The 26,398-nt window shown below is 38.4% G+C and overlaps 7 protein-coding genes across 8 annotated transcripts; 4 read left to right on the top strand and 3 right to left on the bottom strand.

Annotated features, from left to right (window-relative positions):
* The first annotated feature begins 2,920 nt into the window (after positions 1–2,920).
* On the top strand, positions 2,921–4,809 carry LOC101293440 (aquaporin PIP2-7-like). Its single transcript, XM_004289025.1, has 5 exons — positions 2,921–3,218; positions 3,308–3,603; positions 3,683–3,823; positions 3,944–4,038; positions 4,692–4,809. The coding sequence occupies exons 1-5, from the start codon at positions 2,921–2,923 to the stop codon at positions 4,807–4,809; spliced, it is 948 nt and encodes a 315-aa protein (XP_004289073.1).
* LOC101315083 lies at positions 4,720–6,119 on the bottom strand. Of its 2 annotated transcripts, XM_004287732.1 has the most exons (4): positions 5,762–6,119; positions 5,611–5,668; positions 5,427–5,531; positions 4,720–4,783 (listed from the first exon to the last, which is right to left on the bottom strand). In XM_004287732.1, the coding sequence occupies exons 1-3, from the start codon at positions 6,077–6,079 to the stop codon at positions 5,524–5,526; spliced, it is 384 nt and encodes a 127-aa protein (XP_004287780.1). In that variant the 5' UTR covers positions 6,080–6,119; the 3' UTR covers positions 4,720–4,783; positions 5,427–5,523. The 2 variants fall into 2 exon arrangements, with proteins under 2 accessions (XP_004287780.1, XP_004287779.1); XM_004287731.1 differs by lacking the exon at positions 4,720–4,783 and having other exon boundaries at positions 5,476–5,668.
* A 709-nt stretch (positions 6,120–6,828) lies between these two features.
* Positions 6,829–8,430, top strand: LOC101314788 (methyltransferase-like protein 23-like). The gene is made up of 7 exons (XM_004287730.1): positions 6,829–6,937; positions 7,058–7,162; positions 7,251–7,337; positions 7,548–7,598; positions 7,727–7,820; positions 7,921–8,005; positions 8,087–8,430. The coding sequence occupies exons 1-7, from the start codon at positions 6,836–6,838 to the stop codon at positions 8,238–8,240; spliced, it is 678 nt and encodes a 225-aa protein (XP_004287778.1). The 5' UTR covers positions 6,829–6,835; the 3' UTR covers positions 8,241–8,430.
* Positions 8,431–8,467: 37 nt separating this feature from the next.
* Positions 8,468–9,977, bottom strand: LOC101314499 (peroxidase 64-like). The gene is made up of 4 exons (XM_004287729.1): positions 9,738–9,977; positions 9,461–9,649; positions 9,168–9,330; positions 8,468–9,072 (listed from the first exon to the last, which is right to left on the bottom strand). Exons 1-4 carry the CDS (start codon positions 9,942–9,944, stop codon positions 8,678–8,680), a joined length of 954 nt encoding a protein of 317 aa, XP_004287777.1. The 5' UTR covers positions 9,945–9,977; the 3' UTR covers positions 8,468–8,677.
* A 2,910-nt stretch (positions 9,978–12,887) lies between these two features.
* On the top strand, positions 12,888–17,292 carry LOC101314211 (T-complex protein 1 subunit zeta-like). Its single transcript, XM_004287728.1, has 13 exons — positions 12,888–13,358; positions 13,443–13,594; positions 13,672–13,719; positions 13,871–13,963; positions 14,227–14,333; positions 14,657–14,771; positions 14,869–14,955; positions 15,507–15,711; positions 15,905–15,999; positions 16,124–16,192; positions 16,291–16,398; positions 16,519–16,637; positions 16,807–17,292. Exons 1-13 carry the CDS (start codon positions 13,025–13,027, stop codon positions 16,880–16,882), a joined length of 1,608 nt encoding a protein of 535 aa, XP_004287776.1. The 5' UTR covers positions 12,888–13,024; the 3' UTR covers positions 16,883–17,292.
* A 1,010-nt stretch (positions 17,293–18,302) lies between these two features.
* Positions 18,303–21,740, top strand: LOC101313922 (pre-rRNA-processing protein esf1-like). The gene is made up of 7 exons (XM_004287727.1): positions 18,303–18,907; positions 18,988–19,062; positions 19,236–19,468; positions 19,549–19,711; positions 19,894–20,019; positions 20,244–20,959; positions 21,163–21,740. The coding sequence occupies exons 1-7, from the start codon at positions 18,392–18,394 to the stop codon at positions 21,431–21,433; spliced, it is 2,100 nt and encodes a 699-aa protein (XP_004287775.1). The 5' UTR covers positions 18,303–18,391; the 3' UTR covers positions 21,434–21,740.
* Positions 21,741–21,862: 122 nt separating this feature from the next.
* On the bottom strand, positions 21,863–25,279 carry LOC101313637 (aspartic proteinase-like protein 1-like). The gene is made up of 10 exons (XM_004287726.1): positions 24,870–25,279; positions 24,614–24,749; positions 24,031–24,266; positions 23,669–23,893; positions 23,417–23,552; positions 23,251–23,324; positions 23,090–23,171; positions 22,946–23,009; positions 22,385–22,456; positions 21,863–22,299 (listed from the first exon to the last, which is right to left on the bottom strand). The coding sequence occupies exons 1-10, from the start codon at positions 25,193–25,195 to the stop codon at positions 22,088–22,090; spliced, it is 1,563 nt and encodes a 520-aa protein (XP_004287774.1). The 5' UTR covers positions 25,196–25,279; the 3' UTR covers positions 21,863–22,087.
* Positions 25,280–26,398: the final 1,119 nt, after the last annotated feature.

Raw genomic sequence — 26,398 nt, 5'->3', positions numbered from 1 at the left:
TTCGGTGATGAGATAGTTGCGGTTCCAGCCCCCTAACACACATATCAAGTGATCTATAAATGTACGTATGACTATAAAACCATGACAAGGAACAAGCTAACAGTGCAAAATCCAAATACAATCCACCTCCAACTACTATGCTAAACAACTGGAGAGTGAAACATTGTCTTGTGTCTATGAAACAATTGTACATAACAACAAGCCAGTTTCTTTTAAGTTTTCAATTATTGCCTCAAATATTTAGTACCGCATATTCTAAGTCTTCATTCTTCCACTTGCCTCACTATCTCAACGCATAGATTGTCATTCAATCAAACAAACTTTTTTTTTTGCGGCAAAGTAATTTTCCCAGCATACAGCCAAGAACAACAATAACAATGTATGTCGATCAGTTATGTCAATTAGTAAAAGTAGAGCAAAAGATGCATTCTTGACTGACCATGATCATAACCAACAACTCAAACAAAGCAAGAAAAGCATTAAACTTGAATCAAGTTCCGCAAACTCTTTCTTCTTCCATTAGCAACCAAACAAGACCAGAAATAAGGGCAAGGAAGAAACCTGCGTGACGGAGACGGACAAAGGCGCATCGGCTACACCTCTCACTGATTCAGTAGACGATTTAGTCGAAGAAGCCCGAGCGTCGGACAAAGCAGGCCACGAAACAGCTCCCATTACAGGCCCAATCTCGGCTCCATTCGACGGCTTGTTCCAAGCTGGCTTCTTACCTGCATTGCCGTTGAGCCCACTCCCATTCTCCGAGCCCTCACCCGCTGACTCCTCCACCGGAGTCGGCGACGGCGAATTAGACTGAGACGAAGAAGACGAGGCCGAAAAAGAAGCCGCCGCCGCCGCAGCTTGTTCAGTCATCACAGCCGTCGATGATGGCGATGAAGGAGCGGCCGCGGCCACGATCGGCTCGGATTCTCCCCGCACAATCTGCATCCACGGCGCAGCCGCCTTACGCGACTGCGGGTTGCTGACACTCTCGCCACGCGGCGACTGAACCGCCGCAACCGGAGCCGTCGTTTCGGGGCTGTTCTTGTTGCCGGCGTTAATCGCAGCCATAGAGATACAAGAACACACCAGCAAATTAGGGTTTCGGATAGAGTCGACGAGTTTTGATCGAGGACGAAGGGCAAAACGGGAAGAGAGCGATCAAAATTTCCGGGGGAGAGTTGGATAGAATGGGGAGCTAATTAGGGATTAGAGCAATGTACGGGGAAATTAGGGTTTCCAAAGATTTGGGGCGATCGGATCGCAGCGAAGAAGAAGAAGAAGAAGAGAGAGAGAGAGCTCTGAGAGAGAAGGAGAGGCCTCTCTGGATTTTTCTCTCTATTTTTCTGTGTGTGTTTTTGTTTCTTCTTGGGGAAATTGCTGGGTGGCGCAAGGTTTTTATTGGTCGCGAGATTACGGAATTACCCCTTGGGGTGTGTTTGGGGGTGTTTTAGGTCATCCAAAACGCACCTGAAGATGAGCCACTCTTGCGTTTTGGGTTTGGATTCGGATTTACTGCTATTTATGCTTCTGGAGGTTTTCTTACCTTTTTACTTTTTACTTTAACTGAGCCACTCTGGCTGTGGTTAGGAGTTCCACGTGGATCGGAGGAGTCTTGTCCAATGAGGTTGCTACACCTTGTTACTACTAGTTGTGCACTAAAGAGCATGGTTTTGAGATTTTACGTGTTTGAATGGCTTAAAGAAAGTAATTCTCTCACAATTTAGTGCAAGATATCCTCCTTTGAGATCTTGCTAGATTGGTGTGGTTTCTAATTTGTTTTTTTTTTTTTTGTTTGAAGGAGAAGAAAATTAGGATTCAGAAGTAATGAGGAGAGGATTCGGATCGAACAGTGAGTGTTATGGTTTTTATTGAAAGTGTCGATTTTTTTCAATTTTCGTCAAATTCACGTTTATTAGAACTCTTAATAGTATTAGGATCTGATTGATTGCAATTATTGGTTATGCCTCTTTTGGAGATTTTTTTTTGTTGGATAGAGATTTTATTTTAATTATGAAGATCGAATAAAAAAAAAAGAAATAATAATAGTTACTACGTTACTTATTGGTGCATGCGACGGTAGATGAGTTGCTTGAAGACCAAAAGAACCATGGAACCCTACGTTTTGGCTTGTATATGTATTTCTTCTTTGTAAGTTGGTTCAAATGAGTTTATGCTTTGGTTAATAACATATATATAATTTGCATAAAAAAAAACATATATATAATTTTAATCTCCGCCAATAGGTGCATGAAATGTGGTACGTTAAAAATGTATGAAACTTCTTGTAAGTGTTGATCTTCCACTTCTTGCCAAGTTCATGTGAATTGAATGAGACAGCATGATCTCTTCGACTCTTCACCGTTACACATGGTGATGATGAAGTTGAACTAGACAGAGAGGAAAAAAAATCAGTTTGGATCATTTAGTTGATTTGAACCATTTCCAATTGCAGACTTGCAGTAATGAGGCTATGCAAACTCAAAATGCTTATGTGTATTACAAATTTAACCGTTCAATTTTTCTCTTGTTGGCATTCTTAAATTTATAATCTACGATAGAAACTAAAATCGATCGTATACAAACAAAATCCAAAAATCCAACAAGCAACAACAGTTTCTTGAATCTAGATCTCAAATTTTCAATGCAAAATATAAGGTCCATGAGATACAACATAGATGGAAACTTTGACAGGTACTAGTCAAGTGAACAAATTTGGTAATTATCACAGTACTTGGCTATTATATAAGCATCCAACGAATATATGCAAAATATGAAGCCACTATGCAATGTATTACATACGTTATATTACGCCATATATGGTTATATACTAAATCCATGGCCAGTACGTGCTAGCTCAATATTCCTCGTATCTATCTATAAAACACAGAGGATCATTGGCTCAACCAAGAAGAAGAAGAAGATGTTGAAGGAAGTGAGTGAAGAAGGTTTGAAGGTTCATGAAGAGCAGCATGGGAAGGACTACGTAGAGCCACCACCGGTTCCGCTCTTGGAGCTGGGAGAGCTTCAGCGTTGGTCGTTTTACAGAGCTGTGATAGCAGAGTTTGTTGCCACTCTTCTCTTCCTCTATGTCACGGTTGCCACCGTCATCGGACACAAGAAGGAAGCAGTTCAGTGTGATGGTGTTGGTGTTCTTGGCATTGCCTGGGCCTTCGGTGGCATGATCTTCGTCCTCGTTTACTCTACAGCTGGAATATCAGGTATCGAATAACGTAAATATTCACCTATATATATATGACATTCTGATATGTTATGTTATTAAAGTGTCGTAACACAATATATGCTCCAGGTGGTCACATCAATCCGGCGGTGACTTTCGGGCTGTTGGTTGCGAGGAGGGTGTCGCTGCTCAGAGCAGTGGCTTACACGGTTGCGCAATGCTTGGGAGGCATATGCGGCGTAGGGTTAGTGAAAGCTTTGATGAAACATTACTACCTCACGTATGGAGGTGGTGCCAACTCGGTTGCTCCTGATTATACCAAAGGCGCTGCTTTAGGAGCTGAAACAGTTGGCACTTTTCTTCTGGTATACACCGTCTTCTCTGCCACAGATGCCAAGAGAAGCGCACGCGACTCCCATGTGCCTGTGAGTTCTGCCTTAACTCTCTGAAATGTTACTTCCAGAAATAGAAAAGTATATGGTTCTAACATGTTTTTTTGTTCAGGTATTGGCTCCATTGCCAATAGGGTTTGCTGTGTTTATGGTTCACCTGGCCACCATTCCTATTACTGGCACTGGGATCAACCCTGCTAGGAGCTTTGCTGCTGCGGTGGTCTACAACAATGACAAAGTCTGGGACGACCAGGTATACGTGCATACACTTATTCTGGACTAAATCTTACTAGTTACTACGAAATAAATACTTTATAGTGCTAAAACAACCCATTTCCATGAAAATGTGACGAGTTTAACCGGCGGTATGCAGTGGATATTCTGGGTTGGACCATTCCTGGGAGCTCTGATAGCAGCAGCTTATAACCAGCATGTACTGCGGGCATCAAGCAGTAAAGCCTTTGGTTCGTTCTACATCAACACCACGAACTAAAGAGAAGACTCGTATGTTCTTCGCCAGATGTTATTTCCTTGTGTATTTTTTTGTCCAAATATAGAGATCCTGAAAACCGTTTGTGTGAGCCTATGAGGGTACTCGTGTATACAAGCCTCAAACACATAATAAGGGCAATCACTATGAGCATGAGCGGCATTGTACACACCAGATCTCATGCTCATAAGTCATAATCAAAAGTTTCAAATGTAAACATGCCTCTCCCATGATTCAAGCTCTTCAATTGAAATAAAACAAAGCAAAACTCCCAACCAAATGTGACAAAAACTATCATAGTGTTCTATCTTTGTATGGTAAGGCTGCATTATTATCAAAGCATTCCAATCAATGCATTTCATGGCAACGGTCAACAATAACTAAACATTCCATGTTAATTCATTTTTGCTGAATAGATGATACTACAAAGCCAAAGAACCCGTCACAAGAAACTGGCATTACTAAAAGAGTCATTCCTTGAGTTACAGTTACATATGAATGACCAAAAGGAAAGAAGTGATTACAGTTACAATGGCAAAAGTATGACAGGGCATGGAATGAACTCAGCAAGCAGATTTGCATCCACATGCTTGGAATGAATAGCTTCCATGCTTATGACAACTACATCCAGATTCAGGTCATCGGCAACCTCACCGATGATAGCTGTTGGCTTGTTGACCCCTTCCCCAAGTCGCTCTAACAGCTTAAATTCTTGGAATCCACCTATCATTAATCATATGAAGGGTTAAACAAAACTGATCCAAACACAGAATCACTGAGTAAGATGAATTCTCTTACAAGGATGACAGTCATGATACAGTCATTAAAGCTGACCAACACTTTGGTTTATGCTGTTCAATTTCTCTGTGGAATTAACTAACTACTCAATAGTACATATCAGAGTCTTTTTATTAAGATGCCATGATTTATAGATCTTCTACAGTCAATAATTTTGGACAAAAGTAGGCAGAGTTTGGTGCTCCAATAAATGAATCCGCAGTGCAACTTTAACCAAATTTTGCTGGTTCAACCCATTTTTATTAGTACTTGAACACCTTTAAGCATCAAATTTCGGCTAAAGGTGCATTATCTTTAAAAATGCTTTAGGGCCATATTCCCCAAGAGCTTACATTCAACAATAGAGTTATCAACCAGAAGCCTTTTAATCAATTTTTTCACGGGCAACCCTATGCAATTTTTCACTCATAAATATCTACTTACCGTCTTACCCTGAGCGAAAGAAGTAACACAAAAATGCATCACATACTACAACAATTGCCTAGAGAACATAGTGTTTGTGTATGTTGATGTGTCAAATTCACATCATCAACCACATAAACCTTCATATCAAAGTTCAAAAACAAACCTTCGGAGAGATGCCAGCGGATGGTCGAAAGTTGCGTTTCATGCTCCGGAATCGATTCCTTCTGCTTCTCATCAATAACTGCAAACAAAGGAAACTCCTATATTCCTATACACATTGTATCAAACAACAACTTTACAGAATGAAAATGGCTCTATCTAGTATCTACTGCTCCAGTAAACCATACCTACAACAGTAATGTCAGCCCCATACTTGTTCGCCAAAGCAGCAGAAGTAGCTATAGCCTGTTCAAAAACCCAACACTTTTGCATGAACCACAAAACCAAACCACTGAAACTAACTCGGTGAAAAGTTAAAAGTAAAAAACGAGAATTTACCTGTCTTGTTCCTTCGGAGAGATAGGGATTGCGATCGGTGATCGGCAAAAGCACGTGCTTGAAATGAGTGAAGGCCTCCGCGGCCAAACTCGCCGGAGAAGACTCCTGCGGCTCGGCCTGAGCAGCCGGAGCATGAAAGTGGCTGAGTCTACGTCCGATTCCGGAAGAGATTGAAACGCTTCGAGGCTTGCGAGCGGAGAAGAAGAGTGGAAAGTGAGAGTCGGAAGAAGAAGAAGAAGCAGATGGTTTCAGAATCGAAGTCTTAACCTGCTTTAAGGATTCGACAGGAACCGCGACGGTGTAGCGAGCAAGCGCCATTGGAGAATCGGCAACAGCTTTCGAGTTCACTCAGTGAAGTAGAAAAGAAGAGAAAGAAGTTGAATTGAAAGAAAAAGCCAGATGCTGGGATGAAAAGTCATTATTGCCCCCATGCATCTGATTTATATACAGATACGTTTCCGGCCGTATCAGCCTATCCGGTGCCTTTTAAATTAAGAATTTGTTATTGGACACGGCCGGATAAGACCGGAAACGCGCGGATATAAAACATATCTGTAAATAAATTAGGTCTTGTGTGGTATAGATTCGTTTTAAAAAAATTCAGTTTCTATTTGGATTTTTAAATTTAATAGTGTTTTGGTAAATTAAAAAAAACAGATTTTTAAAAAAAAAATTACAGATCACTGACAACAGTTTTTAAAAATAACCTCATAATTGCTTGTAGAAGCTGATGTCATTAAAAACACTAGAAATTAATATATTTTGTGTTGACAACACTTTAAAACTAATATTTACCAAATACAAAATTACTTTAATCTACAGTTGATTATTTTTTAAGTACAGCAGCAACAGCTTTCTTTAATAGTCACAACAATATCAAATTAGTCATTAGATACGTGGGGCAATAATGACTTTAAACTCAAAGAAAAAATAAAATAAAATAAAGCTGAGGATTTCTCGATTTTCGTTTGGATAAAACGTTATTGGGCTTAGTCAACTACAGCCCATTGGGCCTACAACCGGCCTGTAATTATAAATGCCTTCTGCGGAAGAAGAAGAGCGACGGCGGTCGGAATGTCGGAGATGGAAGGCAGTGGATCGGAGATGACGACAATATCACGTCATCATTTCGGAGATGACCCGGACCAGCCGGACTTCTCCGTGTCCATAATCGAGGTCTGATTTTTATTTTTATTTTACTGGAATCCAGTAAAGGAGTATTTTTTTTTTTTTTTTTTTGAGTTTAAGCTGAGAAATTATGAAAGTATTAATCTTTGTTGTGAAATTTGATTTCAGAATATAAAAGAAGAGTATGGGCTGTTCGTGTGGCCTTGCAGTGTAGTTCTGGCGGAGTATGTTTGGCAGCAAAGGCTGCGTTTTGCCGGAGCTGCTGTGGTTGAGGTAACTGAATTTTTTTTTTTTACTGTGTCTTGTTCTTGTTAAAAGTTTACTGCTTTGGTTTTACTAACTTACTGGGTTTGTTGTCAAGCTTGGTGCTGGGACTTCATTGCCTGGTTTGGTTGCCGCCAAAGTTGGCGCTGACGTCACTCTTACTGATGAGTCCAGTAGACTGGAGGTATTGCTGTTTCAAGTTAAAGTTTGTTGTTTTTAGGTTCTTTTAGAATGTGTTATCAATTTTAGGTTCTCCTAAAAAAAAAGAATGTGTTATTAGTTTGATGAATTCCATTGAGCCATGAAATTGATAAAGGATCTTCATTTTTCGTCATTTTTCGTATTACTTCTGTCTAGTAACTTGCATAGGCCTTGTTGTGTTTTGTATCTGCAGGTGCTGAGCAACATGAGAAGTGTTATTGAACTTAACAAACTGCAATGTAATGTAAGCTATTATGCTATAGCTCGATCGGCTTAGATTGTTTTTTGTTTGAACAAGAGTTGTATAATTTCATATTTGTAAGCTTCGCTGTGTGTCTCTTCTTAAGAGGTCTAGTTCTGGTTTCTTGCCAGGTAGTGGGATTGACATGGGGAGTTTGGGATGCATCTGTGTTCAGTTTACACCCGAAATTTATTCTTGGAGCTGATGTATTGTATGATGCTAAAGGTAAGTTATTAACGCGATGTATCTTGTTACCGTCGTGTTCCATTTGGTTCCTGTATCATTTAAGTTGAGCTGAAATGTGGGTTCTGTTTGTGTTGTTAAGCCTTTGATGACCTCTTTGCAACTGTGGCATATCTGCTCCAGAATTCTCCTGGTTCGGTCTTCATAACAACGTACCACAATCGAAGGTATTTTCAACTTCTTTGGGTTTTCGGATAATGGTTGAAGTCTGATTATGATCCTTTGAAGATACTTATGATAATGTGCAGTGGGCATCATCTTATTGAATTCTTGATGGTCAAATGGGGATTGAAGTGTACAAGGCTTCTGGACGCATTTTCATTTATGCCGTTGTGCAAGTCATCCGGGCTAAGTGGAAATCTTCAATTGGCAGAAATTGTTCTGGACAGTGAACGAAGCTGAGATAATGGCTTTGCATTTGCATTTCGGATATCTATGGTAATACCAGGCATTCATGCTGCTTATTATTGTTGAAAGTCTGCTGCAGCAAGTTCATTTGACTGTAATGAACATCATGTAATCATCTTTGTTAAGTGCATGGTGTTTAACTAATTTTGGTTGACACAGAGTTGATGCATTCTTTGGGAATCTGCTTCAATATAAAAATAAAAAGAATAAAAATAAAGTTTGCTGCCTTCAAGCCAACTTTGTATTTATAAAATGTTCTTGTTCTAATAAAATTATTTCAACAATATTGAAACCACAGAATCACAGCAGACATACACTTTCTTTTCACACACTCAAATAAAGAAAGGTAATTATAGAGAACCAGCCTATTTGATGGCTTTTCTTCTGACTTGCACTTGACTACCATTACCAATAAGCTAGGAGACCTTTAATTAGTTTACTACTCTGCAGTCTTTCCTGATCTCTTGTCCACCTGTAATGCTACTCATCTTAACCATAGAATGCACAAAAGCATCCAAGAAAGCTTGCTGTGAGCTAGCAAACTTAGTAACCAAATTTTTAGTCTTTGGAAAACTAAGCAGAGCTTGGTCTGAAGAAAACAAGCTCTTCCCTTGGAGGATCAACTTGAAGTATGTATTATCAAAAGTTGTTGCTGAAGGATCCATTGTGGCACCAGCATTCTTAGGCCTATTCTTGATGGGACATGTATTCTTCAAGCTTGCTGCAAAGGAGGAGTGCAGCGTAGGATCAACATCGTGTGTGGCATTGAAGTTGTGGATTCTGTTTTGGAAAGATGAGCAGTGGGAGAATCCTAGAGTGTGCCCTCCTGCAGATGTGTCAAAAGTTACTCTCCACTTCGTAGAGAGGAATTAGAAATATGAAATATAAATAACTGCAGTTGGAATGTTGAGGTTGGTTTACCTGAAAGAGCCACCAGGTCGTTCAAGGACAGGCCTCTTTGAGAGAAGCTCTGTTGAAGTTGTGAAATGTTGAAGGTTGGAGCTGGCAATTGTCTGGTTTCGATTGCCAGTGATGTTCTTCCATCTTTTCTTCCTTTTGGCACATTCCAGCTTGGGCCTCCAGACTGTACGAGCAGTTTTACAGTCAGAAGAAAGGCAAGACATTCTTCTTGAGGTAATTGTCTTTTACTTATTATTAAGATAATAAATAGTAATATCCTATTCTTTTATAAGCGTCTAGGTTTGCTAGCTTACTTGCACAACAGCATCTCTTGCTGCTAGAGCCAAGATATCAGCGCATGAGACCACACCAGGACATGAAGCCTCCACTTGTTTCTTTGCATTGTCAATGACATAAAATGCATGCAGAGAAATATTTGGTGGCCCATCTTTCTCTGCTTTGTTGTTTCCTTTGGAATTTAACAACACAGATGCGTCACATCCCTGAAAACAAAAGCAAGAGTTTGAGATAATCTAATATGTATTCTGTATATTTAAACTGTGAGTTATCTTGCAGGAAATATATGCATACCCTTATGAAGCAATCATGGAAATGCATCCGGAGTAGTGCAGCAGGGACAGTTTTATCATTAGCTGTCGCCTTCTTGACAGCATTGGAGACGAGAAGCTCAACATTAGGACAGCTTTTGTCATAATAGTTCGAACTCAGCGCATTGATCACCGGAGAAAATACTGAAAGGATGAGGATTGAGATCAAGAATACAAGGTTAAGAGCCATTCTTAGAACTTGCTGAACTCTGTAACTCTGATTAAGTGTGGGAAATAATGTTGGATTAGAGGAGTATTTATAGATAGGAAGATTGATTCTGCTGACTAAATCACTAAGTTATGAATATTATTGTGGCCCCAAACAATGAATTAGTTAAGAAAGATGTTGTGTAGTAATAATGAAGGCATCTTCATCCTTCATATGAAGACAACTGAAATTACATCTGTGTTGCAACTTTAAAAACATTTAAGATGTTGTGGAACGTGATTTATTAACTTATTGTGAAACCTTTTTCTGGATTGCTCTACTACTGCTAATGAATTTCAAGCTGTTAATCATTTAAATGTTTCACATCTCAAATGTAATTGTTTCTTGCTAGGCTATGTTCTTGAATGTTAATGATTTTAATACATTAGAATAAGAAAAAAATTCTATTCTGCAAAACACTTTCTGAATCCAAACGAAATCCAACAATTACAACAACTATTCCCTCTCTGAAATTCAATATGAAACCCTTTTGCATGGTATGGTTGGTACTCGATCATTCCATTCCTTTTTCTCAAAGGTTATGACTGCACCAAATTAAGCTTGTTTCTATTTGCTTAAGACTTCCCTATTTCACTCTTGCCTGTAACAACCAGAAACCCTTTTAGTTTTACTCTTTTTATGAAACAAACATCAACAATATCCAATTATAATGCTGCTTCAGCCAAAAATTGAGTCCCACAGCATCTGAGGAAAATCAAAGAGGAATTTGAAGTAGTTAAGGTTGAGCCATCAAAATTTGTTATTTTTGTTGGTCAATTAGCTTGTTTTCAAAGTTATCATGGAGCTTTAGTAGTTATAGTGGGTGATGGTTTCCTCAACCATGCTTGTAAATTGACATCATTCTTCTGCATAAGCCTTCCCAGTTTGAGACACAATTAACCAACTTCAACTTATCACAACCACTATGTTTCCAAATCTTTCTTTTTCATGATATATAATTAGGATAATTTAGGTAAATAGTGGATCACTTAGCTGACCTAACCACAATTGTAAATAAATAACAAATAGACTAACGTAATGTAGTTTAATGACTTAAACAAAGTCTTGCATGAATTGGATTTCAGCAATTTAAGGTTATTCTCTTAAAGTATTGGATTCAAAGTACAGGGTATGAGGGTTGAGGTCAGTAATCCCACCAACTTCTCCAAAACCTAATTGAATTATTATACCAAATGAATTAGTTAGGCTCATCTGGTTTGATTGATTTAGAATTTTAGTGCTCCCATGATTCTTTAACAGTAATATTAAGTGGACTGTCATTGTTTCATTTCTGTTACTTCTATGAGGTACGTTACCAGATAAGTAACGATTTGACTCGATGAACTTGAACTTCACACCAAGCATCAGTAGATTCTTAGTTTAGGTAAACACCAAACAAGGTGTCACCTGGAATAGCTGCAATTTTTCATTTCAAAAGGTTCCAAAGACAAGTAGAGGTTTTCAGTGGTGAATAGTGAGGTCATTTTCTATCTTAATGTGAGATTTTTCATTGTTCGATTGATATGTTTTTACGAGTGTAATCTCCGTAAATTTACGTATTATGTGTGACTAATTTACACATCAGATACTGATTATTAGAGGTAAGTAAATAACTACACAATTGACTGGTAACTCAAAGTACGTAGGTGGTGCAATTAATATGAGGACGAGTTGAGCTCGTAGCTCATCCAGGTGAGTTCGGATGAGGGTGTTGATTGATCTCATGGAAATTCTGTGAGAATATGAGGCATATATTGCAGGCATTGCGTGATGGAATCATTTGATTTGTGCCATATATATTCATTACGATCGAATCATTTGATCTGTGCCATATATATTCAGTACTTTCAATATGAACATGAGTGATCAGTACTTTCAATATATATTCAGTACTTTCAATATGCTATTTCAAGAGATTGAATTAAGATAAAGACAAAGATCTACATATGAGTCTAGTACCATTTGGTCTAGCAATCTCCTTTTACTAAATAGGAGATTGTGAGTTCGACTCACGAAATTGTAATATTTGATAAAAAAAACAAAAAAAATATACAACTGAAATATGGGGGGACACTAACCATTTTTTCTTTAAATATATACGATTTCACACATAAGAAAATGTGTAACAGGATAGCATCTCACGAACGCAACTAGAGTAAACTAAAAAAAGGAGACCCATGACCATGGATTCTATGAACACCAAACTACAATTGATAGTCTCCATTACTGCACAGATTGTTTAAATAATAATTTCGAGATACTTGTATTTTAAATCCTGCTGATTTAATAAGAAGGTTTTAAGGTATCATATATATGTAACTAATGGGATTTAACTTGTTTAAGCATAATTTTTATTTGTAAAAATTAGAATAATTTTTATGTAGAGGCACTCCACTTTCTTCCTCTCTCATCTCCACAACTGAGAAGAGAACCATAAGCCAAAACACTAAAATTTCAGCGAGTGTAAAAACCATAATGTTATCAAATAATGTTATCAACTAATGAAATAAAAACACACTTATAAGAGCAGAAAACTTAGAGAAAAATGTTGCATGCATTGTATGTTCTTTTAACTTCTTTTCTTTATTTTCCCTTGTTGTTCTAAACAAGAGAGCTATGAAATATAAGATTTTTTTATTTATTTTTGAATAAGAATTGTTCTGAGTTGTGCAGTTTGCTCTAGCATCTTGGCCCAACCCAATATGTTGGGCTCGCAGGCTTTTTTTTTCCTTTTTGAAAAGCAACAAAGCCGTCAAAGCTCAAGGCGGTAGCCTTTTTTCACTTTTTCAAAGGTGGGACCCTCCATCCCGTATTGGCCCACTAAACTTGAATCCGCCTAGACGCGCCTCGCGCTCTGCCTAGCCCGCTTAGGCCCAATTTGGTTTTTTTTTTTTTTTTTTGTAAAATTAACAAGGCGAGGCAGTAGTGCCCTAGTTTCCTCCAGAACACATCAGAAGCAAAAACCAAAGCTTTCTCTCCCCTACTCCTCTACAGAGCCCTAGCACAGTCCCACTCACTCATTTCGGCTTTTCAATCGGAGAAGAAGAAACAAGAAGAACAAGATGTCGCTGCGAGTCCTGAACCCTAACGCGGAGGTGCTGAACAAATCGGCGGCGCTGCACATGAACATCAACGCCGCCAAGGGCTTACAAGATGTGCTCAAAACCAACCTCGGCCCCAAAGGCACCATCAAGATGCTCGTCGGCGGTGCCGGAGACATCAAGCTCACCAAAGACGGCAACACTCTCCTCAAAGAAATGCAAATCCAGAACCCCACCGCCATCATGATTGCCAGGACTGCTGTCGCGCAAGATGACATCAGCGGCGACGGGACTACCTCTACTGTGCTGTTCATCGGCGAGCTGATGAAGCAGTCCGAGCGATATATTGATGAAGGTTCGGTTTCGCAGTTTATCTCTATAATTTCGTGGAATTTCGATCTAGTTAGTTAGTTGTTCGTGTTTATGAGCATTGTTGTAGGGATGCATCCGCGTATGCTGGTGGATGGATTTGAGATTGCGAAGAGAGCAACGCTTCAGTTTATCGAGAAGTTTAAGACTCCGGTGGTGATGGGCAGTGAGCCTGACAAGGAGATCCTGAAAATGGTTGCAAGGACTACTGTGCGAACAAAGGTATCTTGAGTTATGCTCATCAAACGAAAGCTATTGTGTTATGTTTCATTCTAATATGAAAAATTTCTTTTTTACAGTTACATGAAGCATTGGCTGATCAATTGACCGACATTGTTGTAAATGCGGTGAGTAGCTGTGTTTATGCAATTTTTGAGATGAATGTTTATTCCACATGTGATTCTAGTTTTTCAGTTCAGTGGCTTACGGAATCTTGTATGTGTCGTAGACATCTTGCATCTTCATTTGTTGTAAACTAGGGTTTCATTATTGTGACAGGTTCTTTGTGTCCGCAAACCTGAGGAGGCAATTGATCTTTTTATGGTGGAGATTATGCACATGCGCCATAAATTCGATGCAGACACATGTTTGGTATGTTAATATCATATATACTACCCGACTTTTAAGATTCTCTTTTGATCTTGATCACTTGATGAATACCATTGGATGTTCCAGTGTTTTTCTATTATTTTTGTTGATGCAGTGATGGAATTGAAAATCATATCACTGCAGGCTAGATCATCTAATATTTTTGATTGCTGAGCTTGATGTGTACTTTATTGGTGCTTTGTATATGGGATAGGAGTTTCGGTTGTTATTCTGCAGTAACTCAGTTAGTTTATGTCTTATTCTAGGTTGAGGGTCTTGTCCTTGATCATGGTTCTAGGCATCCTGATATGAAGCGACGAGCAGAGAATTGTTACATCTTGACTGCCAATGTATCTCTGGAGTATGAGAAAAGGTAAATAAATGTACAGAAATTTGGTTGAAAAGAAACCAGTGTAAATTTTGTTGTAAAAATACATCCAAATATTTCTGAAGTGGTGGAATCTGGAGCTCTTAATACTTTCTTCACAAACAAGTTATTTGTGAACAAAAACCATTGTCTTAAGAGTATTTTGTTTTGCATTATAGCTTTAACATTTTATTCTTGAAGGTTGTGAACAAGATAGCAGTTTTGCATTATAGCTTTGACATTTTATTCTTATAGGTTGTGCAGCTAGCATCATTTGTTCTCATAGTCATGCTTTCTGATCATAATGGAATTGATGGTTTTGTTCTCAGTGAAGTGAATTCTGGATTTTTCTATTCAAATGCGGAGCAGAGAGAAGCTATGGTTTTAGCTGAAAGACGTCAGGTTGACGAGAGAGTTAGAAAGATTATTGAGCTGAAAAATAAGGTATAGTGTTATAATTGATACTGCATTCAAATTGCTGTTGCATCACATTAGCATTTTTGCACATGCTGAAATGTTTCCTCTACTTTGTGACTTGCAGGTTTGTTCTGGTAACGACAATAACTTTGTCGTGATCAATCAGAAGGGAATTGATCCCCCATCACTGGACCTTCTGGCAAGGGCAGGGGTAAGCATGAATCATTGTTACTTTTTCCCTTGATTTTTAATTATTGTCTTCTGTCAAATTTCTGAATTGGTTCGACCGAAAATGTATCACTTCTGTAAAGATCTGGGAGAGGCCTCTATAACTATTTCCACAAATACATTAAAAAAGGAGTATCTGGATGTATGACACTTTACGGTTTTTACATCTCTTGTCTTTAGCAATATGCATCTGCAGGGAGCGTATTACTAACAATTTGATTACTCTATTGATATAATAAAATCTGTGCATTTATATAAGAGTCGATACCACCACTCATTTTAAGTATTTTCTGAATTCCTATGTGCATCTTAATTACAATATATGACATGATGAAAACCCAACATGTTAGCTAGTGTTATGAATACCCCATCATAATACTGTTTACAAAGTCTGGTCATTAATTCTACAAATACAGCATAGCTGTAGTGGTGTTTTGTTATGAGCTAGCTATGCTTTTGCACTGTATTATTCTTTTGTTCAGCCTTTTTCTTTTTTGGTCAAGTTCGGCCTTTTTCTAACCACTGATTTTGTAGATTATTGCTCTGAGAAGAGCAAAGAGGAGAAATATGGAACGGTTGGTTTTGGCTTGTGGAGGGGAGGCCGTGAACTCTGTAGATGATTTAACTCCTGATTGCCTTGGCTGGGCTGGACTTGTATACGAGCACGTCCTTGGTGAAGAGAAGTATACATTTGTCGAAAATGTGAAGAACCCTCATTCTTGCACAATTTTAATCAAAGGTATTCTGTCAGTAGCTCCACTCAAATTGCAAATTCTATATACAATTCTGTACTCTATCCATCTGTCAATATATAAATATATGTATGTATACCTTGCATACCTGTAATGGTAATGCTTTCATGATACACAATTTTATTGCTATTGGCCAGTCATGCGGTAGTTTAATCCTTATTTTCACTTTTATTGGTGCAGGGCCTAATGACCATACAATTGCCCAGATTAAGGATGCTGTTCGCGACGGTCTAAGGGCAGTAAAAAATACAATAGAAGATGAAGCTGTAATCTTGGTACGTTTTCTTGAATTTGAAAATTGTAGGATTTGGCATTCATATTCTTTTCCTAAGGGAGCAAATTGTGTCTTCTGGTGTATCTTTTAGACTCTGACTTGTGCATTGTTCATTCGTGACTCAGGGTGCTGGAGCTTTTGAAGTGGCAGCCAGACAATATCTGATAAATGAAGTGAAGAAAACTGTTCAAGGGGTAATCAATTGTCTTTATAAATTTCCTTGAAGCAAATTCTCTAAGCACTCTTTTTTCTATGTCTATATGTGTTTCTCATGTTGGGAAACTTGTAACAGCGAGCTCAACTCGGTGTTGAAGCTTTTGCTGATGCGCTCCTTGTGGTGCCCAAGACACTCGCTGAGAATGCTGGCCTCGACACACAGGATGTGATAATTTCTCTCAAGGTATTACTTTCTTGAATCTGTTTTTTTTTATTATTATTATTTTTAGTTGGTCATCTTTCTTGAGTTGATTGAAAAATAATCACATCTGAGCTTTGTTGTGCCATGTCTATGCTTGTTCAGGGAGAGCATGAGCGGGGAAATATTGTCGGTCTAAATCATAACACTGGGGAACCCATTGACCCACAAATGGAGGGGATCTTCGACAACTACTCTGTTAAGCGGCAGATTATAAACTCAGGGTCAGATATAGCAACTCATTACTTGACTGTTTATCACCCATCAACATTTTGGGTGGGAAGATTACTGATCTACTAACCTAGAAAAGGCGAATAATCATTATTGTTGCACTTTATTAGGGAAAAGAAAAAGATTTATGTAACTAACAGATGTTTGTGTTACACTATGCAGGCCGGTAATTACATCTCAATTGTTGCTGGTGGATGAAGTGATCCGTGCTGGGCGCAACATGAGGAAGCCAACCTAACCTCAGATATTTCCTTTGTTTGTATAACTAGATTGATGTAACTCCCTAAGTGCAGTTTTCGGGATGGTCTGAGTTTTGTATGAGAATTCTGTAGTGTACCCTTTAGTTTCTGCTGAAACATTATGGTGTTCCAATTTTGCCACTGGGGTTTTCTTTCAACCAGATGGACAATCTAGATTTTGGTTTGACATTGTTGCGTCTTCTTCCAATGACTCTTGTTTCCCTCCAACCAAATTTCCTATCTGGGAGGGGGGCTACAGAAGAAATCCCGTTGCAATGGCTTCTGTCACAATCCCGTCTCGGTCTGCTCATGGGGTTGATGCGATGATGCCAACGTCGCAAGGCATTGCTAAGTCGTTGCCAGTTATTTTCTGACGAATTGTACAAGGGTGAGGATGGTGTGTCTCGATGGATCATATTGAGGCTGATGACAAGATTTACAGAGCTATGTGGGTGAATAGTGAAGGATGTGGCGTCGCCATAAGAAACAGATATTGATGTTAGAAGATGAGTTTGCTAGCACAGGCAGCACTAGAACCAGATATTTCTGAAAATCATGCTTCTGTTTAAACAATCTGTTTCTCTTGCTTACTCGGACTGAAACAAAGGATTATGGCGACATTGGAAATGCTAGCTAGCTAGCTCATCCTAAATGCGGGCACTAGTGTGAGCTAGAATACGAGTCATATATGCATGCTTTGTGTGAGTTACAGATACGTTCCACATTGTGTGAATTGCATTCGTTCAACATGAGTAAGCAACCATGACACACAAATTCATTTCTTTCTGCTATCTAATAGGTGAATGAAGTCCAAAATCCCACATTGTTGCATTCTTCAACTTTTCTCTTATTTATTTTATTTCGTTAATTATTGATATTTCACGTCAGATATTGGAATAAATTAATAAATTTTCACTTAACAAATTATAATTCAAGTATTTAGTATGTGAACATGTGTGAATATTTCATTCATGACACGAACTTCCTCGACTACGTTGTCCTTCGGTGACTTTGAAGCATCAAAAGAGATCTAGGTATCGAAAAAACTCTTGATAGTTATGGAATCCTTGTAATTGTAATTAAATAAAACATTTATGAAAGTTTCATGTCATTAATGGGGTTATAATCAAGAAAACATGAGATACCTGGTATGGAAAGAATGCAGGAAGATAGATTGCATTTTGCAACTGTTAACTCTCATAGTTGTACGTTTGTTTATTAACGAAAGCTCAACTCACAAATTCAAGTAATGTCAATGAAAATAACAAATGTGAAAATTCAATTGATCCAAGGTCAAAGTAATATGAAATTGATCCACAGTTTATGAAGAGGTAAAAATGAATTAAATACACCGTAAAGGGTGAATGTAATTTTGATTTTTAGGAGTTGGTTACAGGGTGCTTGGTAAATTCGTCATTTGAGGTCTCCTCTGTTTTCCTAAAACCCTACAAAGAAACGTTAAGCACTCTCCACCGCTGCAAAACCCCAGCCTCACCTGAGACGAAGCCATGGGGTCGAAGAAGAACAAGAAGAACAAGAACGGAGAGAAGAACCTCATCACCGATCCCCGATTCGCCTCCGTCCACTGGGACCCGCGGTTCAAAAATGCTCCGAAGCACAAGGCCAAGGTCCAGATCGACGACCGCTTCAAGGCCATGTTCACCGATCCCCAATTCGCTTCGTCATCGGCTCCGTCGGACAAGCGCGGCAAGCCCAAGAAGAAGGCCGACCCCGGCGAGATGATGCGGCAGTACTACCAGACCAACGAGGAGGAGGAGGAGGAGGTCAAGTACGATAAGATCAAAGAGGACGAGGAAGAAGAAGAAGACGAATTGAGCGAGGAAGAGAGTGAGAGTGAGGAGGAGGAAGAAGAGAAGGTGAAATTGGGAGTGGAGGAGAGCGAGAGTGAGGAATTGGAGGAGGATGACGTGGCCGGAAGCGAATCGGAGACGACGACGGGGACTGATACAGATGATGATGAGGATGATGAGGTGGTACTGGAGGACGGTATGCCAGCAATGCAGGTAATTGTTGAAGTTTATTGAGGTTTGTAATTGTTGAAATTGTGAATTAGTGTTTAATTACTGGATTATTGTGTTAATAGAATGAAAATATACCGCAAATCGAGAAGGAAACTCACAGGCTTGCTGTTGTTAACTTGGATTGGAGGTATGTTAAGGTATGTGCTCTCGAGTTTTGCGCTTGTCATTGTTTCGATTACATTTAGTTCTGTAAGTGACACATTGTACCATTAGAATGTAAGCAAATACGAAATGAATAAGGAAAACAGTATAAATATGTAAGCTGAAGTAATGAACTGTGAATTGAGTGTTGCTGCTGTGTTTCGTGTAGGCTGTTGACTTGTTTGTGGTGTTGAGGTCATTTCTTCCGAAAGGTGGAGAAATTAAGTCTGTTGCTGTGTATCCATCGGACTTTGGAATCGAGCGTATGAAACAGGAAGAAATTCATGGTCCTGTTGGGCTTTTTGATGATAAAGATAAGGAAAGTGATGAAGAAAGTGACGACGACGAAGATGAAGAGCTTATTAATCAGAAAATGCGTGCTTATGAGAAAAGCCGGCTGAGGTGGTTAATCATACTTGTGTTGATTTTTGGTTTTTACCTTAGATGTTATTAATCTGTTGCTGATATATCGTCTGTACCAGGTACTACTATGCTGTAGTGGAATGTGACTCAGTTGCCACAGCAGATTACCTTTATAGAAATTGTGATGGAGTTGAGTTTGAAAGGTCATCAAATACTCTTGATTTAAGATTCATCCCTGATTCATTGGAAATTAAGCATCCACCCCGTGATACTGCAACTGAGGTATATGTTTAAATCGTTCATTTATAAGATTATAGTTAGGGCAACTAGTTTCATGTGCTAGTCTCTATATAAGAAGAAACTGTACTTTTGTGGTTTTATTTTTCTTTTAAAAAAAAAAAAGGATATGGTGGGATTTTCTTATAGAACATGGTCCTGATTACTAAGTCTTTGGCTTTTGTCAGGTACCTTCAAACTATGTTGGTTTGGACTTCCAAACTAGAGCACTGCAGCAAAGTAAAATTGATATTTCATGGGATGAGGATGAACCAGGGCGAAGGACCTTGAAACGAAAATTCACTGCTGATCAGGTCATTAGAAACTATCTACAGTTGTCTTACTTACAGCCTTTAAAGTTGTTGTGCATGACGCATCAGTTACACTTATCTGAATGGACGTTCTGTTAAACTAATATGAAAAGGTTAGGACTTGAAGATATAACTGCAAGAGTGAACGAGCAATTAAATAACTATCAGCTAAAAAATAATTATTGTTCATAAACTTTATATCTGAGATAATATTGGTTTACTTGTAGCTTGATGAACTGGAAATGAAAGAGTTTTTGGCTTCTGATGAGAGTGAAAGTGATGAGGCCGAGGATGAAGCTGAAGATGAGGCAGAGGATAAGCCTGATAAAAAGAGTAAGAAAAGAGATATGTACCGTGCTTTAATCCAGTCTGGAGATGGGAATGGTTCAGATGAGAATGGTGAAGAGGATGGCCAGGATATGGAGGTCACATTTAATACTGGCTTGGAGGATTTAAGCAAGCGCATTCTTGAAAAGAAGGACAAGGGATCAGAAACAGTTTGGGATGCCTATCTCAGAAAAAGACGTGAGAAAAAGAAGCTTAAGAGAAATAGGTCTAATGATTCGTCAGATGATGAGAGTAGTGATTCTGATCAAGAAGCAAAAGAAGAGCCAGATGATTTCTTCATTGAAGAACCTTCCGTTAAAAAGAGTAAAAAGGAGTCTCGGGGTAAAAGTAACAGAGAAGAAAAGCAGCGACAAGATACGGATAAGGAAGCAGAAGCAAGTAGACATGAGCTTGAGTTATTACTTGCTGATGACAAGGGAGTAGATAAAGGTGCAAAGGGATACAATTTGAAACGTAAAAAGGCGAAAGGAAAGAAAGGTAAAGAAGATCCAGAGGAGAACAAAATACCACTTGCTGATTTGGAAGATCCACGCTTTGCACCCCTGTTCACCTCATCCCTCTTTGCTCTGGATCCGACAGATCCACAATTCAAAAGGTATCTCCCTTCACTTTTATTTAGTAATATGACAAAGCAATTATTGGTCTGTAAACACCAGGAACTTGGCTGTTCAGATTTTGAAATTTGGGTCTTGTTTGGTTCCAAACTTCAAATAATGTCTTCAATAGTTGCCCCAATTTTTTTCATTTATTGTCTGTGAATATTGGTTACAAAGACTTGTCATTTTGGTTTTTTGGCAGGAGTGCAACATATATCCGGCAGGCAGCACTCAAACAGCGTAAGAGTGACCCAGAAGAGGTGCTGGAAAGGGAAGTGAAAGTACAACCCGAGGGTCCCTCATCAAAGATGGAAAAATCTTCATTAATCAAGTCAATCAAAATGAAAGCCAAGCCCTTTGAAAAGAAAGAGGAAATTGTGCAATTCCCAGGTAGAAAGGAAACAAAAGTGGAGCAGAATCCTCCAACCTCAGTACAACCAGTTAAAAAGAAGTCCAAAGTTGGACGAAAATGAAACTAACATTGAAACCTACGGCATATCTCTTCATTGCCTGAAGCATCATGCGAAGAAATAGATCTCCGATCTGTAGGCATGTATGATCAAGCACACCTGCACAGGTCAAGTCATGATAATCTTACCTTTGTCTTTTGCAATTAAAAAAGATTATTCTTCTGGTAAAAGCGAGTTTTGTTTCTTTTTTCCTTATGAGATACATTATGATCATATGTAGAAGATTTTGTTCTCATATGTGTGTTTGTCTTGTTATTTATGAGACACTGTAAAACATTACAACAATTCAAATCCGAAGGTAACTGTAGTACTTTTTTTTTTTTTAAGTTCTACTCTTAAGTAGTCGAGCCTTTGGGTAGGCCAGAAGCCACTTCACCCACCCCAATCATGTTAAGCATCTTTGCCTCAAATAATGAAATTGATACGTATGTTAGAAGAAGAAACCAAGTCGTATACTTTATTTCTGTAATAGAAGAAAAAAGGAACAATAGTCATTGTTCATAGCTAAAAGCATATGTACAACCTCGCGTTGACATCAGTTTCGTATACCAAAAATTGGAAGTCACCTTCCAGTTTTCTATATATTTTACCTGGAACCAATGCCTATGAATATATATGATACAAGGGTCGAGAAACCTCGGCACCCAGAAAGAATAATTAAACAATGGCAAAAATTGCAGAAAGAACCATGATGAATGCACAGGTAAAAGAGCTCAATTTGGGTGAAACACTAATAGGTGTAGCTGATGGTATCTTGGAAGTGCTAGCTGTAGCTTCTGGATCAATCGTGGGGGATGCGGCCGGAGATTTTGATGGAGGAGATTTTGATGGACTGACGGCAAGAGTTGAGGTTTCCTCATCATTGTAACCTGAAAGAAGGAAAACATCTCAATATTGATACCATGCAGGTTATTTTGCAGAGATGTTTATGTAAAGGATGGAAGTAAGACTTACAATCTGATTCTCTCCAACCCAATACATTCTTCTCGCGATCAAAAATTATACGGTAACCAGTCATGAAGTTTTCTGCATGAAGATCAGTAAATCCACACTGTAAGCTACAATAGATGAAAACATGAACAGAATGCATTTGACTGTCTGTGATGATTATAAGGCGGTACAAATCAATCCTGGTACTTGTCTGTGAAACCTGGTTATAAGAGGTGTTGGAATGTGATCAATAAATTTCTAATCAAGGTTTGTTGTTTCTCAGAATTAAATATGTGACTATCATTTGGGACACAGAAATTGAGAAAAGGATTATTCTTGAACTTGTTTTGAAATTTTCTAAAGAGACTAGAATCCTATTCTAGAACCAATCATTACACGATCTTTATAGAGCATTCTGCTGTTAATCAATCAACAAAGAACTACAAAGGCCGCAGCAAACTATGATATCATCTCGGTAGTATGATTAAAGGAGCATTAATGGTATGAAAAGTAAAACATTCCAGAATGACTGCAGAGTATGAAAGGAATTGGGAGATAAGAAAAGTACTTGAAAGAGATACTTACGTCCAATGATATTTACATCGTCGCTTTTGACAACACCCAGACAATAGAACAGTATATTTCCTTCCTGCGGTTCAGAACAGTAAAGTTTAGCACGATATGATGCATAAGCTGGATTTTGAAATGCTAGAAGTAGAGGATAATTACCTCATCAGAAAGAACTACAAGTGGATCAATGACATTATATTGCTTTCCGCCTTTCATTGTCAAATTCAACGTTTGATTTGGACTGCAGATAAATTTGAGTAAGTGCCTAGAGGGTTTGAAAGATAAAAATTGAAACAAAGATAGTCTTCCGATAGAATTACCTGACTGTATAACAATATTCAAAAGGCAGATCATTATAATCTGTAACCCGCTTATTTTTGATGGCACTGTTGAACTGAAAAAAGACAATAACAGATGATAAACATACTCGTATGATAAACCAGAAACTCAAGATTATATTATGAAATACAAAATTAAAATACATACACTCTTAGAAATCTGGGTGTAAGCTGGATCATTTAGGTACGTAAATGAGGTACCAGAGTCCCAAATTGCATAGAATTCAAGATCAGTAACACTTTCTCCAGCGGCTATTTGAGTAACAGTAATATTGTAAGTCGGACTGGTACAAGTTCAAGAGCAGAAGGTTAGGAAAACTTTGATGAAATTGAAGAAAAAAAAAAAAGGTTTAATTCCAAACTTGCAGTCTGCATATGTACATTTTAGTTCACAACTTACTATATATCTCTGACATAGAATGGTGTTTCTGGTTGGCCAGCAGTTCCATTATCACCAAATCTGATTCTCCCACTTCCGTCAAGTCCAAAACACATGGAAAAAGAATCTGAAGCAAGCCCCTGTTTTGCTAACATGGTAGGAATTGATACAGCATCCATACCAAGCCCTAATAGACCATTTGGTGCTGCCCCACTTAAAAATATGCCAGTCTGAATCCTACCACACCTGCAGTAGAGTAGAGCAAGAACATCAAAAGTGCCCTAAACCAGTTAAAACTGAAATGTCTAGGAATATATATACTCAATAGCAACACTGAATGCTCGATCACATTAAGTTAGGCAAGAAATGAGAGAAGTACTTACCCAAAGGCTATCGGTGCCTCAACAGGTTTTTGTTTAACATCATCAGTAATCATGTGCAAAATGTCCTCTACTACGATTCCAGAAGATGAAGTGTTAGCAGAAAGATAGTTGATTTTGTAACGACAATCACTGCTTGGTGAAGTGCACTGCTGTTGTCTTTCACAATATGTGCTGTTGCAAGGAACCTTTTTGCTTGTTTTTGATTTATTAGGACTGTAGATGTCAAAATCCACTACCTGTACATCATTGTCAAAGACACAAGTACCATCAGAACTAGTTTCCTGTGAAGATCATTTATGATCAAATGCACCGAGTCACAATTCACAAACAAAGTCAATCCATCCTTATGGTGTATTTTCCCTAGGCACTTTAGAAATTTCAAACAAGCTAAAGCTTTATGATCTAGAAATTCACAACCTGAAGAATGCCAGTAGTTGATTCATTCAACACAGATAAACAACTACACTACTTGCATAAATCTAGAGCTTTTCAAACTTACCGTACTTACAAAACTTCGAAAAACAAGTAATGACATATTTCATTTCGAACTCAGATCACACCATTTCATTTCAATCAATAATACCTCTCCGTTTGATGTATTAATCCCCTTCACACAACTGATACAATCACACGGCAACCACAACAAATCACTGCCAGTATCCAAAGCCACAATATACGAAGTCCTTGGCGTCCCAACAGAAACATTCGCATAATGCAAGCTGAAATCACACACCAAAAACCAAACAAATATTAAATCTTTTATGAATATTCAGACTAAAATGCTCTATAAACCAAGTGATCATCAAAACGCAAAGTTGGTGAGAAAAAAAAGCTCATACTGTCCAAAAACGGCAATCCGGTAAGTATCGTTGCCGTAAACGAAAGTAAGCGGCGTCGTTTCGCCGAGGTGGCGCCCCCGGATCACGTGGTCACGGTGGGTCATAACAGCGTAATATTCGGGACTACCCTTCTGGGGGAGCTCATCATTGCCGAGAATTCCGGTGACGGGATCGGAGAACCGATGGTGGAAATCAAACCCGAACGTGCCGAACCCGTGACAGCTCCGACAAGACAGACCCAATACAAGAATGATCACTGACAAAGACAAGAGAGTAGAACTGGAACTAGTTCTACTAGTGTGAGCTCTGTATGTCCGGGAGGCCATGGCGGTCAGAGAAAGTGTGTGGTTTGGATTGGAAGCATGGCTCTGAAAAACGTGGGAGTTGTCTTTATATGTGATATATGATACGTGTGTGAAGGGATTGACTCTCTGAGGGTTTCAGGATTGTGCGGCACGACGCGTCTAGAAGCCAAAGTCGCCGTTGATCGAGAAACAGAAATGGTTGTTGAGTTTGGTCATCACTGTTGGACAAACTCGCGGTCTGATGATGTGGGTCCCGTGGTAGTTTCATCACTTCATGTGTACTACTTCTATTTCTTTGTTTTTTTACCGAAAATTAAGTGTGAGGCAACAAAGCCACGTCGGTTATCAAGACTAAAATATCTATAATATCTTTTATATTTTTTAAAATTTCTGTTTTTTACTAGTATCGATATTAATTTTTATATATTTTTAATATTTTATATTTAGTCTATTTTTAGTCAAATATACAAATTTTATATAAATTTTAGTAAAATTTCCATCGATAATTGATATTTTCTCGATATATCTATCGAGATTTTTTTTTTTCAAATCACTGATATTTCTGTGATCGTCGATATTTTAGTCTTTAGTTACGATAGTAACACATTAATACATTCATCAAGTTAATATTCGAATCGAGGTTCACGAGTATCCTAAGTAAAATCAGGCAAATCTCTAGCCGTAGGCGCACGAACTCAAACATACTGGTCACAAGCTAGTGTGAGTTGAGACTCAAATTCCAGACATGAGGTTCCATACTAGGCAAGCAGTCAACCAACTTTACCACACCAACCAAGTGGTTTACATCATTTGGTCAGCGTCTTTCAAACATTGTGAAGAAGCTTCGGGGATGTTTCTTTAAAGGAGCTAGGGGAAAATGGGGAATGCTTCTTCTTGGAACAAGAAAGTGTTGGGTAATTTCATATCATTATACTGAGTATTGTTATGTGGATGATCAATATAGACTAGGGCTGCCACTTGGTTTGGTAAATACTAAACCGATCAAAAACCGACCGAAAATTTATGATTTGGTAAACCGAATTTTGGTAATCGAAATAAAAAAAACCGAAACCGAGAAATACCGAAAAAGTTGGTTTGGTTTTTGGTAAATACCGAATTTACCGAAATTTTAATTATTTAAAGACTTATATTTATAAAAACACACAGACTAATAATCTTATCTCACGTTTTCAATTGTATATACCATTTAGTAAAAAACAAGAC

Source organism: Fragaria vesca, linkage group LG1, assembly GCF_000184155.1.
Source record: "Fragaria vesca subsp. vesca linkage group LG1, FraVesHawaii_1.0, whole genome shotgun sequence".
Classification (NCBI taxonomy): Eukaryota; Viridiplantae; Streptophyta; class Magnoliopsida; order Rosales; family Rosaceae; genus Fragaria; species Fragaria vesca.
The sequence above is the reverse complement of the archived record's forward strand: the minus strand, read 5'-3'. Positions and strand labels throughout refer to the sequence as shown.